The sequence below is a fragment of the Balaenoptera ricei genome, chromosome X (assembly GCF_028023285.1).
Source record: "Balaenoptera ricei isolate mBalRic1 chromosome X, mBalRic1.hap2, whole genome shotgun sequence".
In the NCBI taxonomy this organism is placed as follows: Eukaryota; Metazoa; Chordata; class Mammalia; order Artiodactyla; family Balaenopteridae; genus Balaenoptera; species Balaenoptera ricei.
The window spans coordinates 133,579,651-133,597,366 of record NC_082660.1 but is presented as its reverse complement, the minus strand read 5'-3'; the positions used below and the strand labels follow the sequence as shown (position 1 = coordinate 133,597,366).

At 39.3% G+C, this 17,716-nt stretch overlaps 1 protein-coding gene across 1 annotated transcript in view; it reads left to right on the top strand.

The window, feature by feature from the left end:
* GABRA3 (gamma-aminobutyric acid type A receptor subunit alpha3) overlaps positions 1-17,106 on the top strand; it is a 244,609-nt gene extending 227,503 nt beyond the window's left edge. Inside the window, exons 9-10 of the mRNA XM_059909922.1 lie at positions 1,736-1,947; positions 16,771-17,106. Coding sequence (XP_059765905.1) covers positions 1,736-1,947; positions 16,771-17,106 — 548 coding nt within the window. The remainder of the gene's footprint in view (positions 1-1,735; positions 1,948-16,770) is intronic.
* Positions 17,107-17,716: the final 610 nt, after the last annotated feature.

Genomic DNA, 17,716 nt, shown 5'->3' with positions numbered 1-17,716 from the left:
GGATCTGTCTACTGAAACTGTATTAAGTCTTTTCCAGTCTGGATTTTCATTTATATAGTAAATATGTAAGTAAGATACTCAAGGAATCAAGATATGAAAGGAGGGTCCAGAGGCTGCAGCACACATGGCTGTCTCTCTGGGTAGAGTTAATAGTTAATAGGCCATATCTGCTTGCTTCTCTGTGCAACATCTCTCACTCCATTAGGACTACCTTCCATGCCCTACTTGACCCAGGCTCATGAAGGTGACATTCTCCATCTTCTTGAAGAATCAGAAAGAGGTTCTGGCCATTCCTTCTTCCTCAATTCTGGATGATTTTGGGTACACAACTGCACCATCAAAATTCTGGGGGAGACAGTAGGGAATATTCATAGATGGGGAGAAAAAGGCAAGGAGAGATTAAGGAAATTGCCCAAGATACAAAGCAAGTAAGTGGCAGAACTGAGGACTTCCTACTTCTAGTGTAGATATTCAAGACTAGAATAATAACTGCTAACAGTTATTATTGTTAAAATGTGATTATAATTAGACTACTATAATTATTTATATAATTATGGTAATATTATTGTTAATAACAACAGTAAAAATAAGAGTAATGTTAATTATAGAAGCTGCTATTTATTGAGTGAGTACTCTGTGCCAGATATTGTGCTGTGGGCTTTATGAACATCATCTATCTGATTTGATTCCCCAACAAATCTCTGAGTCTGGTATCATCACACACATTTTACACATGACAAAACTTAGAGGGGTAAAACACCTTGTTCAAGGTCATATTACAAGTAAGTGGGATTGCCAGAATTTGAGTCTATTTCAGTTTGACTCTAAAGCTCATATTGTTAACCACAACACTATATAGCTCACATGTATATCTAATATATGAACAGATTAGAAATACATTTTTTAATAGAATTTAAAAGTGAATAAAAGAAAGCCTTAAATTTAGGTTAATAAACGCCACCAAGAAAAAGAATCAATCCATTTAAAAGCAAGCTGTGGTTTGGCAAAAACTCATAAGAAACAGATGTTAGAATAGTTTTGGTTGTTCACAAATTCAATAGGACCTAGACTGTGATGCAGCTGAAGAACAATTTTCCACAATAGTTTTTTGTGTTATTAGGAGAATAGTGTCCACAATAAGGGAAATGAAACTCCTACTAAGCTCAGACCATGTCCTGAGTCTTGGGCTCAGTTCTGGTCTGTTCAGAAGATAACTACCAGAATGGGGAAGGAGGAGAAATGAAAGAAGGAACTGGCCATGTTCTGGAGATGAACAGACACACAAGGAACTATGGCCACCCTCTCCAACTCTCTGAAGTCCTGTCCCAGAAATGAAGAAGCAGACTTTTCTTTCTTGTGTCGCCAGAGAGAGCTCTGAGATCAGTCAGTGGGTCAGGAGTTAGAGAAAGGCAGGTTTCAGTTCACAAGGTAGATTTTTCTAATTAGAAAGCTCTCTTACAATGAAATAGGTTACCTACTTTTCAATGGAAATGTTTAAGCAGAGGTTAGAGGACAACTTTTAAGTGCTATACTGGAGATTCCTATTCCTGTGATAATTGGGATGGGGTGGTTACTAGGTAGAACCATTCTGTTTTGACATTCTCTGTTTTTTACTTTAAAGGGGCCATTTTGGGTGGGGTGTAGCTCCTCCTTTCAAGTAGGAAGTTGGTGATATCATCAGATATGCTCTAAATATCTTTCACTGGCAACTGGTTCTCATTTTCTCTCTCCCCAGGTGTCACCACTGTTCTCACCATGACCACCTTGAGTATCAGTGCCAGAAACTCCTTACCTAAAGTGGCATATGCGACGGCCATGGATTGGTTCATAGCCGTCTGTTATGCCTTTGTATTTTCTGCGCTGATTGAATTTGCCACTGTCAACTACTTCACAAAGCGGAGTTGGGCTTGGGAAGGCAAGAAGGTGCCAGAGGCCCTGGAAATGAAGGTAAGATACAGGAAGGGTGGGGGCTGGGAAGCACTCCCTGAGAGAACTGTATTGGAACCAGGAGTGGGCAGCCTGCAGCCTGTGGGAACTGGCCAGGGCTGTGTGCTATTCACTGGGGTCATCAATCCAATTCTCAACTGGAGTGCTTCTTGGCAGTGTGGAGTGTTTGCTGGGGGCAAAGAAAAGAGGGTAGGTATCATGGAGGGCTGATGTCTTGTGGTGAGGGATCAAACCTAAGTGTGATACTGCTGAACCCAAGGGGAACCTGTTGTACCCAGAAGAGTGGACTTTATCTTCAACCCAGAAAACAGTCTCTAGGGCCACTTCTGCCCCTCATTTTTCCAGTATGTTCCCATTACCATCAAACAAAAGTGATCATCATTCCTTCTATGTCTTTGCTTATTTTTTACTCTCTACCTGGAATGTTCTTTTCTTATTTTCCTGCCTGATAAAGACCTGCTTAGTCTTTAAGACCCAGATGAAGTGCTATTTTCTCCATAGAATATTCCCAGAATCATGCAGATAGCTTTAGCTTCTCTTGGGGTGGGGGGAGGGTGCTCATGATATTAAGAGCATTTATTTGTATTAGAGTTATTTGTCTGCTTCCTCACTAGACTGAACTTCTTGAGGGCAGGAGCTTGTCTGCATTCTTTCTAACTAGCTAGTATCCTTGCACAGCATCTGACTCATAGTAAAAGCTGAATAAATGTTAATTGGATTAGTGGATGGGAAGGAAGAAAAAAGAGAGAAAAAATGCCAGTAAACCACCTGGAATTGGTAAAAATAAAAACATGAATACAGTGAAATCAAGATTGTTGTCCTTGGCTGCTTTAAAAGAGTTCAGATCTCTAGCTCTAGATGAAGACTAACCCAAGATGCTAAAAAGAACTGGCAGATATGGTCCCAGAACCATTCTAGTACTCTTTGAAGAATCATGGAGAGGAGAAAACATAATGAAGACTTTTCAAACCGGAGGAATAGATTCCATAGAATATAGACTGGTGAGTTGGAAAAATTTTAGAATAGATTTTAACTATTTATTTAGATAGCATTTATTAACTCCTTGCTATAAATTATGAAGAAATAACCAGTCCCTGTCATCTCCCAACTTTTATTTGTTATACTACTTTTTCTGCATTGTCAAGTTTTATAGCATTTACATGCTTTTATGCAGCCATAATTTCTATAGTTGATTAGTCATAGTTCTACATTTACATAGGCTCTCTTCTCAAAATAGTCCTTTTATCCATTTTTCTGTTCATTACTTAGTTATCTCAAGGCTGTCCTCTGGAAGTTTCTTTAAGAAGGGTTCATGGGAACCATATTTCTTACCATCTTACATGTGTAAAATTATCTATCAATTGTGTTTATACTTAAATTATATTTGGGCTGTTGTACAATTTGTGGGTCACATTCTCTTTCTCTGATGTCCACATAGACATTGGTTGCTATATTCAGTTCTAGCACCGAATGTTGGTATGAAGAAATTTAAAACCTGCCTAAGAATCTCTCACATAATGGGGGAGGGGTGATTTTATGGCCTAGAAACCCATATGAATGTGTCTTTTATTTACAAATACCAGTTACTTTACAAGGATATATCTTGATCTATCTTTTTGAATTTTTCCTAGGGCAGCATGTTGCCCTTTAAGCCTATGGATTCACAAGTGTCTTTGTTTCAGGAAAGCTTTCCTGAAACATTTCTTTGCTCTGTTATCGTCCTAGAAGCACAGATTATACATATAATAGAACTTTGTCCTCCATATCTACCATTTTTCTCTAGTAATTTGTAACTGTTATTTTCCATTTCATTTTTCTCATTTTTCTCAAGTGTGCCTTCCATGTCTCTGAACATTTTCACCCATGCTTATTCTCCTTCATTTCTATAGCAGTATTATTTTTCCTTATATTCATTTTATGATTTCTGCTGACTTAGCTTTTCATGTATTTTATGTTTGTTTTGTGTGTTGTTACACAGTCCTTTATTGGTTATTTCTTCTCCTTGTAACATATTTTGCATCAATACCATATTATTTTTTTTCAATTGTTACTTGAAGTTGTATTAGAGGAGTTCTTTACTAGCACTGCTATGTGTGAAAGTATCATTTTGGGGAGGGACTGAGAGAATGAGTAGGATGGTAGTGAGTAGTTGAGAGTAAGTAGTTGAAAGTGAGTAGTTTGACCATGATCTGTTATCTATATAAATTCTTATAAATAACTCACAAGAAAGTCCTCTATGTATGGTGTAGTGTGTGTGTATGTGTGAGTGTGTGCACGCACACATGTGTAGTATTGTATCCTCTAATTTTTCCAGTCTCTACCTCCTCTCTACCCTGTGGTGGTCAAACAGTATTCCAGGATGTTCTCACTACCAGCCTTAAAACCATTTTGTTTCAAAACAGCGGTCATTTGTTTTCTCACTCAGGTCCTGCCACCCACCTTTTAGGACTCTATTCTTGGCCTGAAATCCAGAACAGTAGACATCCTCAGTGTCTTCTTCACCCTGATACAATTTTTACTGCATTTGGAAGCCCTTACTTTTTGGGATGAGAAAATGCTTTCAATTTTCATCAAAGGTGGAGTTTTGGTTTCTATATCTCATTTTCCTTATAATTTTGATTGGTTACAGAGAAGAAAAGGGAGCAAAGATGTCCTTACTCTGACATATTAAACTGAAAAGTCCCTAGAATATATTATTAAACAGATGTTTTAAGAGCAGTTAGCACTAACTATTGATAGCCGGCCTGAGTTCACTAAGAAGAAATTATGCCAAACTAATCCTTAAGAAAATTCATGAAAAGTTTACTAGACTGGTGGAACAGGAAATATATACATTTTATCAAGACATCTGACTAACTTTTTAAAATTATGTCTTCATGAAGAAGAAACAGCAGTTGAAAAAGTAGTACAATTATGCTCATGTAGTTGGTTGGCCAACTGAAGTCAAATATAATTCATTGATGGAGGGTCATCAACCTGAATGGACATTCCTGTGATAAGCCACAGGGCTTTGTCCTTGACCCTTCCCTCTTAAATGCTGTCATCTGTGACTTAAATGAAGATATATAATGTAGGAGATTCAAATTTGTAAGCTGGCATTAATGAAGAGGAGTATCTTCTGAATTAGAATCAAAGAGAATTTCTGAAGTTTGAAAGAACAGGCTGAAATCAACAGATTAACATTTTCTTTTCTTTTTAAATTTTTTAATGGGAGCATAATTGCTTTACAATGTTGTGTTAGCTTCTGCTGTACAATGAAGTGAATCAGCTACATGTATACATATATGCCCTCCCTCTTGGACCTCCCTCCCACCCAACCCCCCATCCCACCCATCTTGGTCATTGCAGAGCACCAAGCTGAGCTTCCTGTGCTTTATAGCAGGTTCCAATTAGCTATCTATTTTATACGTGGTAGTGTATATATTCTTACACATAGATTCTAAAAAAGTTAGTTCTGGGATAAAAAAACTTAACAAAAATTGTATGTTACAAACAAGATGCTGGGATATAGGAAAAGGGCAAATTTAATATAAGCCATCCATGTGGTGTAACTCCTGAGAAACCAAATTTTGTTTGAGTCTGAGTTAGGAGTTACCTAGACCAAGTGAGATGATAGGCCCCTTTTATTCTGTACAGGTTGGGCCATGTTTAAAATATGCTGTTCCAATTTGGTTACTACAGTGGAGAAGGGACAAATGCATTAAGGGGATGATGATTGCTAATTTCAGATATCTGAAAGGCAGTCATGGATACCTTGTGAAAAATGTGGTAGAGTTTTTGTTGTGACTGGGAAGAGATGCAGTGGTGGTTTGAAGGTAGAGAGAGCACTAGAATAGATTAAGAAACTGTAAATGTAGATGTCAAAAATGATAACTGTTTCTCCAATTCCAAGGAGTACTGAAAATGAAAAAAGAGAACAAAAAGAATCATCTAAAAGTCTTCTGCAAAGATGGTGATCTCAGTCTTCCTCCTTAGTCCCTCTCCATGGTCAATCTATTTAAGTTATTGAAAGGATGTTGATTATGAGATTTGAAAAAAAACTATGGAATGTGTAAAAATGGACCTCTAATGTGAGGGTGCTGTGCTTTGTCTACACTGCTACAATATGAATGAACTAACAGTGAGAACCACTGACCCACGGGGCAAAAAAATGAAGTGCGTTAAAAGTAAAAATAGTGAAATTTAATCATAACTTATTCTGCTTTTTTCCTTCTTTAAAGAGACATATTAAACCTTATTTGCCTCACAAAGCTAGAATGGGTGAGCACAAAACTGTTTGAAACTAATAAAAATGATTCAAAAATCTATTTCTGATCTGTACTATGATCAAGGATTAGATAAAATGTGAGGGGAAAGATAAAGGAAAGGAAAAGAAGGGGTAGGTGGGAACAAAAACTCATTTTCAAATGAAGACAAATGACTAATGACTACCTTATAATAGCACTCTGCAAAATAGATGAACTCTGGGCTTCTGAGGAACAACTACATGTTTTATCACTGCTTCCTTTAAAAATCCCATTAAAATGAGGGTAAAGAAATAAAATAGGTTTAAACCCACAAGTACCAGGAGAACTGGAGAAGGATTTCAGTCAGACAAGAGATTGTAATGCATTTTTCAAGAAAAATGAATGGGGAAAGAGGGAATAAGAACTGATTTATCAAGCTGGAGTAAGATAGAACCCCAGAGAAACTCAGTATTCAAGGTGCTTGGTACAGCAGACAGTAAATCATGGGGCTGCAATTAGGGGGATTGGCTAAAAGTCTGTGTGCAGAGTAGTCAAGACCCCAGAGCCTGCCCAACATGTAAAATGTCTACAGCCAGATGTATACTTTCCTGAAGAGCAGCAGAAGCTTCTCTTCTAAAGAAGCTGAATGTCTCCAGAGAAAAGACCTTTACATAGTGACATTTTGGAGTACCCCATAAAATGACCTCCTTCCAAATAATCTTCTTAAATCATAGTTTGCAAATCAACAAGCCCAGCTCAGGTACACTGAGAATACAGACATCTTTTATGTTGCCAAATAATACTGGGATACCAAGGATTACCAAAGTGAAATTTTCAATGTGAAAAAGAAAAGATTAAAAAAAAACTCATCTTGGCAGGAACAGAGATAATTCAGGGAATTAAAGAGAATTTAAGAAAAACAAAAGTAAATTTTCTCTTATATTTGTAAATATATACATAAAATAAGAATAGGATGCTAATATAAAAGGAAATCAGAGAATAAAGAAGAGCTTTTGAAATGAAAAATAACTGCCAAAATAAAAATTTCAATAGAGAGGTGGGAAAATAAACTGAAGAGAATCTCCCTACAAGTAGGGTAAAAAGGAAATAAATGGAGAATGTGAAAGAAAAGGTTAAGGGGCTTAGAGATGAATCCAGAAAATTCATCCAACTCAGAAGCTGCAGAATGAGTGAACAGAGAAACAGGAGCAAAGGAAATTAACAAAGAACAAGACATCTTTACAAATGGAAAGATATAAGCATCCAGATTGAAACTGTCCACATAGGCCCACGTAAAGTCACATCATCTTGCAATTTTAGAAAACCAGGGATAAATGATAGTCTAAAGAGATTCTAGAAAGACAGTAAATGTTATCTACAAAGAAATGATTAGCAGAATGGCATCAGACTTCTCAGCTACATTGGACGCTGGAAGACAGTGGAGCTGTAAACCCTAAATCTGAGGATTTGAGTCCTATGCCTAGCCAAAGTATCACTTAAGTGGAAAGGTAGAGTAGTTATTTTCAGACCTGCAGGAACTCAGAAATGTCACTTCCCATGCATTCCACCTTAGGAAAATACTGGAGGATATGTTCTACTAAAACAAGAGAATAGAACAAAAAAGGGAAAGACATTGGATCCCGAGAAGAGGGTACCCTACAGAGGAGATAGATGAAGGGAATACGTAAGATGAAATCTATGCAGCAAGCACATCTGGAGAGGAACCAGTGAAGTTTGTAGCAAGAGGCTAGAGGTATTTATATAGTCATTTATAATGATGTTATTGATTATTGATTGAACTAAAAATATTGTTATAATTGTATTGGAAGATGGAGGAAGGGTTGCATAAGTGAGGTAAATCATTATCATGAAAAGATGAATGGTTATGTGCAAAACAGATAGCAGTATAAGCATATTATTTAGAAATATATAAATAACTGTTAGAAGTATCAACTAAGAGAATTAAAAATAATTATGAATTGCTGGACAAGGTTGGGATACATGGGGATAAGGGTTTCCTGGTTTTCATTATAAGTCTTTACATTTTTTTCTTTTTAACTATGTGCATTATTACCTTGATTACATTTTTTGAAAATTAAAAATAATAAAAGCAAATTAAGATGAAGAAATAAACCTCTACTTTTAAAAAGAAGACAGATATTATTCTTAGAACTGTTTTAAAGTATTTATAAATTCTTACCTAAATTTTGGACACACAGTAATTCTTATGCTCCTTTTCTTATTTTCAGGTAAGTATATTTGAATGCTCTAGAATAATATTTTATCTTATTTTACATTAGAGAAAATGCTCAACTTCCATCCATAGTTTGGAAAAGTTTAGTTTCTTATCATTAATGGCTTTTAAAAATTTGTCTGATATGAGAATTGCTACTCCAGCTTTCTTTTGATTTCCATTTGCATGGAGTATCTTTTTCCATCCCCTCACTTTCAGTCTGTATGTATCCCTAGGTCTGAAGTGGGTCTCTTGTAGACAGCATATATATGGGTCTTGCTTTTGTATCCATTCAGCCAGTCCATGTCGTTTGGTGGGAGCATTTAATCCATTTACATTTAAGGTAATTATCGATATGTATGTTCCTATTACCATTTTCTTAATTGTTTTGGGTTTGTGATTGTAGGTCTTTTCCTTCTCTTGTGTTTCCTGCCTAGAGAAGTTCCTTTAGCATATGTTGTAAAGCTAGTTTGGTGGTGCTGAATTCTGTTAGCTACTGCTTGTCTGTAAAGGTTTTAATTTCTCTGTCGAGTCTGAATGAGATCCTTGCTGGGTAGAGTAATCTTTGTTGTAGGTTTTTCCCTTTCATCACTTTAAATATGTCCTGCCACTCCCTTCTGGCTTGCAGAGTTTCTGCTGAAAGATCAGCTATTAACCTTATGGGGATTCCCTTGTATGTTATTTGTTGTTTTTCCCTTGCTGCTTTTAATATTTTTTCTTGTATTTAATTTTTGATAGTTTGATTAATATGTGTCTTGGCGTGTTTCTCCTTGGATTTATCCTGTATGGGACTCTCTGCACTTTCTGGACTTGATTGACTATTTCCTTTCCCATATTAGGGAAGCTTTCAACTATAATCTCTTCAAATATTTTCCCAGTCCCTTTCTTTTTCTCTTCCTCTTCTGGGACCCCTATAATTCGAATGTTGGTGTATTTAATGTTGTCCCAGTAAGTGAGAAAGAGAAAAACAAATACCGCATGCTAACACATATATATGGAATCTAAAAAAAAAAGGTTCCGAAGAACATAGGGGCAGGACAGGAATAAAGATGCAGACGTAGAGAATGGACTTGAGGACACGGGAAGGGGGAAGGGTAAGCTGGGACGAAGTGAGAGAGTGGCATGGACATATATACACTACCAAATGTAAAATAGATAGCTAGTGGGAAGCAGCCACATAGCACAGGGAGATCAGCTCCGTGCTTTGTGACCACCTAGAGGGGTGGGATAGGGAGGGTGGGAGGGAGACACAAGAGGGAGGAGATATGGGGATATATGTGTATGTATAGCTGATTCACTTTGTCATAAAGCAGAAACTAACACACCATTGTAAAGCAATTACACTCTAATAAAGATGTTAAAAAAAATTGGGGGTATTCCTGTAAAAATAGCCACAAATTGAGTCACCACTTGATATTTTCTCTCTGGGGTGAATGATATTCACTGTGGGTTAACTTGTATTCATAAACTGGTGGCCTTCCCACCCTTTTCTAAAGTAGGTATAAATGCCCTGACAACAGTCATACTCTATCCCTGGTGAATCGATTGAAACAGAAACAAACAGGTGGATCAGCCAAGATGGCATAGTAGAAAGACCCTGAGCTCACCTCCTCTCATGGACACACCAAAATCACAACTATTTGCAGAAAAACCATTGATGAAAAAGACTGGAATGTACCAGAAAAGATCTTCTACAACTAATGTATGAAGAAGGAACCAAACAAGATGGATAGGATGGGTGGAGGCGCAATATAGGCAAGTCCCATAAACCCAGGTGGACAATCCACAAACAGGAGGATAATTACAATTGCAGAGGTTCTCCCCAACGAGAGAGGGGTCTGACCCCATGTTGGGCTCCATAGCCTGTGGGTCATATACTGGGAAAACGAGCCCCCAGAGCATTTGGCTTTGAAGACCAGCAGGGCTTACTCTCCAGAGTCCCAGAGAGCTGTGGGAAGTAGAAACTGTACTCTTAAAGGGCGCACACAAACTCTCACATGCTCCAGGATCCAGGGCAGAAGCAGTAATAGGAGCCTGGATCAGAGCTACCTGCTGATCTGGAGAGTCTCCCAGAGAGGTAGGAGGCAACTGCAGCTCACCTTGGGGACACAGACACTGGTTCCAGCCATTTGGGGAGCTGATTCTACCGTGAGAACACTGGTGCTGGTAAGCACCATTGTGAAATCCTCCCTCTAGCTTATAAGCCTCAGGACCCATCCCTGCCTGTAGGCAAAAGTGCTGAGACACCTCATGCCAAGCAACTAACTGGGCATGGGCACAGCCCCACCCACCAACAGACAGGCTGCCTTAAGACCCCCTGAGCCCACAGCTGCCCCTGGACATGGCCCTGCCCACCAGAAGGCACAGGATCTGCCCCACAAACCAGTGTGCAGGCACCAGACCCGGGACCCCCAGGGACCTCCAGCCAGAGACTCTGGGACCCAGCTTCACCCACCAGTGGGCAGACACCAGCCTCAGAACCCCCCGGGTTCTGGCCCCACCCTCCAGTGAGCCTGCTCTAGCCCTGGGACCAGCCTCACCCACCAGCAGACAAAAGCAATTAACAAAATGGCAATAAGAACATATATATCAATAATTACTTTAAATGTAAATGGACTAAATGATACAATCAAAAGACATAGAGTAGCTGAATGGATAAAAAAACAAGACCCATATATATGTTGCCTACAAGAGACACACTTCAGATCTAAAGACACACACACAGACTGAGGGGATGGAAAGTATTCCACGCAAATGGAAATGAAAAGAAAGCCAGTGTAGCAATACTTATATCAGACAAAATAGACTTTAATAAAGACAGATAGAGGAGACGAGGAAGGATATTACATAATGATCAAGGGATCAATCCAAAAAGAAGATATAATAATTGTAAATATATATATGCACCCAACATAGGAGCACCTAAATACATAAAGCAAATATTAACAGACATAGAGGGAGAAATTGACAGTAACACAATAAGAGTAGGGGACTTTAACACCCCACTTACATCAACAGGCAGATCATCCAGACAGAAAATTAATAGGGAAACACTGGCCTTAAATGACACATTAGACCAGATGGACTTAATTGATGTTTATAGGACATTTCATCTGAAAGCAACAGAATATACATTCTTTTCAAGTGCACATGGGACATTTTCCAGGAGGGATAACATGCTAGGCCACAAAACAGGCCTCTGTAAATTTAGGAAAATTGAAATCATATCAAGCATCTTTTCTGACTGTAACACCATGAGAGCAGGAACCAACCACAAGAAAAAAACTGCAAAAAACACAGACATATGGAGGCTAAAAAATATGCTACTAAACAACCAATGAATCACTGAAGGAATCAAAGAGGAAATTTAAAAATACCTGGAGACAAATGAAAATGAAATCACAGTGATCCAAAATCTTTGGGATACAGCGAAAGCAGTTCTAAGAGGGATGTTTATAGTAATACAAGCTTACCTCAGGAAACAAGAAAAATGTCAAATAAAGAACCTAACCTTACATCTAAAGGAGCTAGAAAAAGAAGAACAAACAAAACCCTAAGTTAGTAGCAGGAAGGAAATCATAAATATCCGAGCAAAAGTAAATGAAATAGAGACTAAAAAAACAATAGAAAAGATCAATGAAACTAAAAGTTGGTTCTTCAAAGAGATAAACAAAATTGATAAACCATAGATAGTATTTGAGTCTCATCCACTCTTTCCTTAGCTGTGATCTGGCCCCAGGTACCTCCCCACATATGCTCTGGATATCCCACCCTCTCAGTAAACTGGTGCAAGTGATTACTTCTCTTCCACCTGCATTTTCTCCCCTTTCTATTGGCTTACTGACCTCCTCCTGATCCAGCATGCTCCCTTCCTCTTTTGAATTCACTTGACTCAGCATTTGTGCCTTTCTGTGTACTTTTTATGTTCTCCCTTATATTTTAGTTCTCTCTTATTTTAATTACTCTTCCTCATTAGACAGCCTAAAATTTACTATCTTAACCATTTTTAATAAGTATGTTCACAATGTTGTACAACCAACCTCCAGAACTTTTTCATCTTGCAAAACTGGAACTCTGTCCCCATGAAACCAGAAATTCCCATTCTCCCCTCCAGTCTCCCCCTGGCAACCACCATTCTACTTTCTGTCTCTATGAATCTGACTTCTCTCAGTACCTCATATAAGTGGAATCACAGTATTTGTCTTTTTGTGACTGGCTTATTTCATGTAGCATAACGTCCTTAAGGTTCATTCATGTAACCTGCGTCAGACTTTCCTTCCTTTTTAAGGCTGAATAATATCCCACTGTATGGATGGACTTTCATTGCATTCATCTTTTGGCTATTGAGAATTATGCTGCTATGAACATGGGTGTACAAGTATCTCTTTAAGACCTTGCTTTCAATTTGCAGGGTATATACCCCAAAGTGGAATTGCTGGGTCATATTTTAATTCTACTTTTAATTTTTTGAGGATCTGACATACCATTTTTCATAGCAGCTGTACCATTTTACATTCCCAACAGTAAACAAGGGTTCAAATTTCTCCATATCCTTGTCTACACTTGTTATTTTCTTTTTTTGTTTTATTGCTCTTACTGTTGATAGTAGGCACCCTAATGGGTGTAAGGTGGTATCTCACTGTGGTTTTGATTTGTATTTCCCTTATGACCAGTGATATTAAGGATCTTTTCACATGCTTATTAGCCAATTCTATATCTTCTTTGGAGAAGAAGATATTCAAAGTCTATTCAAGTCCTTTGCCATTTAAAAAACTGGGTTGTTTGCATTTAAAAATTGGGTCTTTGTCTGATTTGTCTTTGAGTCCAACATAGCATATACTCCATTACTTTGCCCCACTTCTGAAAACTGGGGTTCAGGAAAGCTGGATGAATGTTACGGGGTTAACACAGAGTCACAGGACCATATCTGCATATACTCTGAGGTCCTGGTGGTCTCGGGTACATTCAGGGCTTCAACTAACTCTCTAATTAGCACTTCTGGAAAGAATAAACGTGAGTGCCATCTGAGAAAAACTCTTGAGTTGGACATGCATTGATCCATAAAAGTTTTCATTACCTCATTCCAAAATGCATATGAGGTGGCCTTCTAGAAAGAAAAGTATCCTTGTCCTCAGGTCAAAATGCTTGGAGGAATTTGGAAGAGTCAATTTCATTTTGGTGGTATGGGAATTACTCCAGGATGAACTATAGAGGTATGCTGTCTGTATAGGAGAGGTCAAGACTCAGGAGGAAAAAACTAGAAATCACATCAATAATCTTCATTTGGGGGGTCATTTTTCATTCTGTAAACATCTATCATGTAGCTAAGAGCCTGGCATTGGCTAAGGAGGTAGGAACAGAATTGCATATTGGTCAAAGTTAAGTCACTCTAGTTTGTATCTATCAAATTCCAGGGCATAGAAAATTATTAGAAAACTAGATGCAGAAATGGGAATTATTAACCATTAATCTCTGCCTCCTGCTTCTGTCTTCTCAGCACTATAACTTTTGCTTTGATTTCCCTTCTTTGACAATTTAGGTAAAAATTATAGTGGCTGATTAAAATGTGCCATGATGGAAAGGGCGAGGGAAATTAAAAGGTAATTTTCTTTTATTACTTAAAAAATCTGCGATTAAATCAACTGCTGCTTTTCCACCTATAGAACACAAAGTGCCTACAGAGCTAAATAAAGTGTTTGCTGTTCAGAATGATTATTTCAGAGACTTGGTCGTAACCAGCTAATAAGATGACTAAATGAAATAATATATGTGAGTGTGAAAGCTTCTAGCAAAGTCAGGGTAGTGGTTTTTTTCTTTCCTTTTTTTCTTGTGTACCCATGAAAAAAAAGAGATTACTAAGCAAATTAATAAGTAAGCAGGCAAACAAGTGAAGTGCTCCTTTATTTAACAGCCGAGGCATTTAGCAGCAGGACTGTATTCACAATGAATTTGCTAATTATAAATGAGTCCCATGTAGTATTTAAAGCATTTACGCAGTTCTTAGAAGCCTTAGAGTTCTGTCCCCCTCCACTTGTAGCAATGTGACTACAATCCTCAAGGAGAAAGAACAGTATTGCTTTTTAAATGTCCATTAGTCAGACTTCTCATTTACTTAAACCAGCACCCCCTTTTTTGTCCCCCTTCCCCTCTCTGATGAAAACCCTGAAGCCAGCATAGGCAGGCCTTTACCATGCACACTGTCATCCAACTACAGCAAACTACTTGTCATCCCTCAACTAAGCAGTGCCCTTGGCCTGTGCACTGGCCTTTGCTACATCTTCATCTGGTGAGCTCCTGCTCATCTTTTGCGACCCAGCTCACCATCCTCATTGCCTTCTCTGAGCCACCTTTTCCAGCACCTGTAGGTACTTTGCCCCTCCCTCTACTGAATTCCCATCACACTTTGTTCATATCTCTTAGAACTCTTATCACATTATATGGCAATGATGTGTTCACAAGGCTCTCTCCCTTGCTGGACTGTAAACTCCTAGAAAACAGGGACTGAAACTGACTGAACTTTTAACCTTCCTACATATTCCTAAACACCTAGCATAGTTCTTGGCCCAGTAAATATTCAGTAAATATTGGGCAAAATTTATTATTAGGATCAGGAAGATAAATGGCAGTGCGGTCTAAAGAAGGAAAAAAAAAACGATCAAAATGGTGGGAACTCTGAAGTAAAGAAGTAAAGAAATAGAAATAGATTAGGAGAAAGGGGGTCAGTAAGAGAGGGTGGGAGTAGAGAAATCTAGGAAGGAAACAAGTAGGAAGTAAAGAAGTAAAACATGCTGGGAAGCAAAGTAACATTAAGAAAGGGAACAATGTGGGGCTTCCCTGGTGGCGCAGTGGCTGAGAATCTGCCTGCTAATGCAGGGGACACGGGTTCGAGCCCTGGTCTGGGAAGATCCCACATGCCGTGGAGCAACTAGGCCCGTGAGCCACAAACACTGAGCCTGCGCGTCTGGAGCCTGTGCTCCTCAACAGGAGAGGCCGCGATAGTGAGAGGCCCACGCATCGTGATGAAGAGTGGCCCCCACTTGCCGCAACTGGAGAAAGCCCTCGCACAGAAACGAAGACCCAACACAGCCAAAAATAAAATAAAATCAATTAATTAAAAAAAACAAAAAGAAAGGGAACAATGTGAGGTGTGTGAAATTAGGGCAACATAATTAGTTGTCACTTTTTGTCAAATACTCCTGGGTATTTTTGAAGCTCATCTAGCTCCACTTTTCCCTAGAAACAAAGAGAGATGGAAGGAAGAAAAGGCCAGAGTGGGAAGTGAGGCAACAAACACTATGAGCTCAGCACTCAGACTATGACCTCAGCCACTGTCTTTGGCCTCCCCTGTTCCTCAGCCTCTCAGCCTCTCTCTTCAGATCCAGGCCTGAGCTTTGTCTTCTTTTCTCTTTTCTACATGGAAGGTCCATGTATACACAAGTCATATATATGAGAACAAATGGGCACATGTGTCTATGCTTGTTTACCACTGAGTTTTTTTATAATCTGGAAAAAGAAAACAAAGTGTAGTGTCATAGCAAGCCCCCAGCATCCCTGCCTTTGTTGTGTCAGAGGGAAGCATTTGCATAACTCCCTGGGGAGGCTGTGGCTCCTGCCTGCAGCCTTGCAAGAATGGACATTTACAGTGCATGAAGGGTGAGATACTGTTATAATGATGCATGTAAACATGCCATAGTATTTATGTGTCTTTAAGACGAAATGACTTTCAGACTCACCAAGCTCTCTTCCTCACAGGAGATGTGCCACTTGATGGTTGAAGCCTTTTGGAGTTATGTCTCGGGTAACCAAAAAGTGTCTCATACTTATAGAAAGCAGTACAGTGCAGCCCTGGATAAAAGTTGAGAGCCCAGGTGGCTAGTGTGGGCTCTGCCACTCAGTCTGAGGCTGAGTTTTCTCATCTGTCAAATGGGAGTAATCTCACACACTTACCTCATATGATTACTGTGAGGATCAAATCACATTATTGTACAGGACCCTACATGTGACCAAAATTTCACAGTTTTCTAGTTATTTCTACCACCATTTTTTCATCTGACCCTCTCAACAACCCTGACAAATACTTTGATCCTCATTTTACAGATGAAGAAAGTAAAGCTCTAAGAGAAGTGACTTGGCCAAAGCCACATAGCTAGTAAGCCAGGATGTTGCAAATTTTCTGTTTTCAAACTCATCTTCAATTATCCCCAGACACAAACCTGGCTACTCTGTGCTATTGGCTTCATAGCCCCTCTTTCCTAACTTCCCTCATGGCTCCTCCTCCCCACAGCCTCTGAAGGTGTTCTGTATAATGGATTAATTAGCTTTTGTTTTGTTTCCCCCTTCTCCCCTACTTTTTCTGGCCCCTAGAAGAAAACACCAGCAGTTCCAACAAAGAAAACCAGCACCACCTTCAACATCGTGGGGACCACCTATCCCATCAACCTGGCCAAGGACACTGAGTTCTCCACCATCTCCAAGGGCGCTGCTCCTAGTGCCTCCTCAACCCCGACAATCATTGCTTCACCCAAGACCACCTACGTGCAGGATATCCCAACTGAGACCAAGACCTACAACAGTGTCAGCAAGGTTGACAAAATTTCCCGCATCATTTTTCCTGTGCTCTTTGCCATTTTCAATCTGGTCTATTGGGCCACATATGTCAACCGGGAGTCAGCTATCAAGGGCATGATCCGCAAACAGTAGATATTGGCGGTGCCGCAACCAGAGCACTGTATACCCTAAGGAAGTGTCCATGCACCCAAACCCCAGGGCTCCCCTTCATGTGTTTCAGGATTCTTCTTTTTTAACCTTCTTACCAAGCCATGACTCTCAATTAATATTTATGAATCTCAATGAAGAAACAATAACAACAGAAAAAATTACTTGTCCCCATTGCTGAGTATATCCTCATTGGAGCCAAACACTGCCATTTGTCCAGCTGCTCATCTTAATCTGCCAGTCTCCCTCAGCTGAGGGCACAGCATGTATTTTATTGCACTCTGCCCACTAAAGAAAGAACAGGAGACTCTATGGCCTGTAGTGAGAGCCTTGGCTATTTGAAAGGTCCAGACTAAGGATGATTGTTGACTGGTCCAGATCAGATGATTCTGACTCACTAGGGAGCCAGGCTGGGTCCCATGTGGTCCTACCTGCCACCTCCCCTGCCCACAGCAGGGCCCACTAGGCATAAGTACTGATAACAAAGGCAGGAGCCAGTGCTAATCTCTGAACATGGCCCACAACCCCTTTATTGGCTTGGAGGTGAGTGTGGACAGTTGAGGCTTACCACTGTCTACCATGTATGGCCAAAACA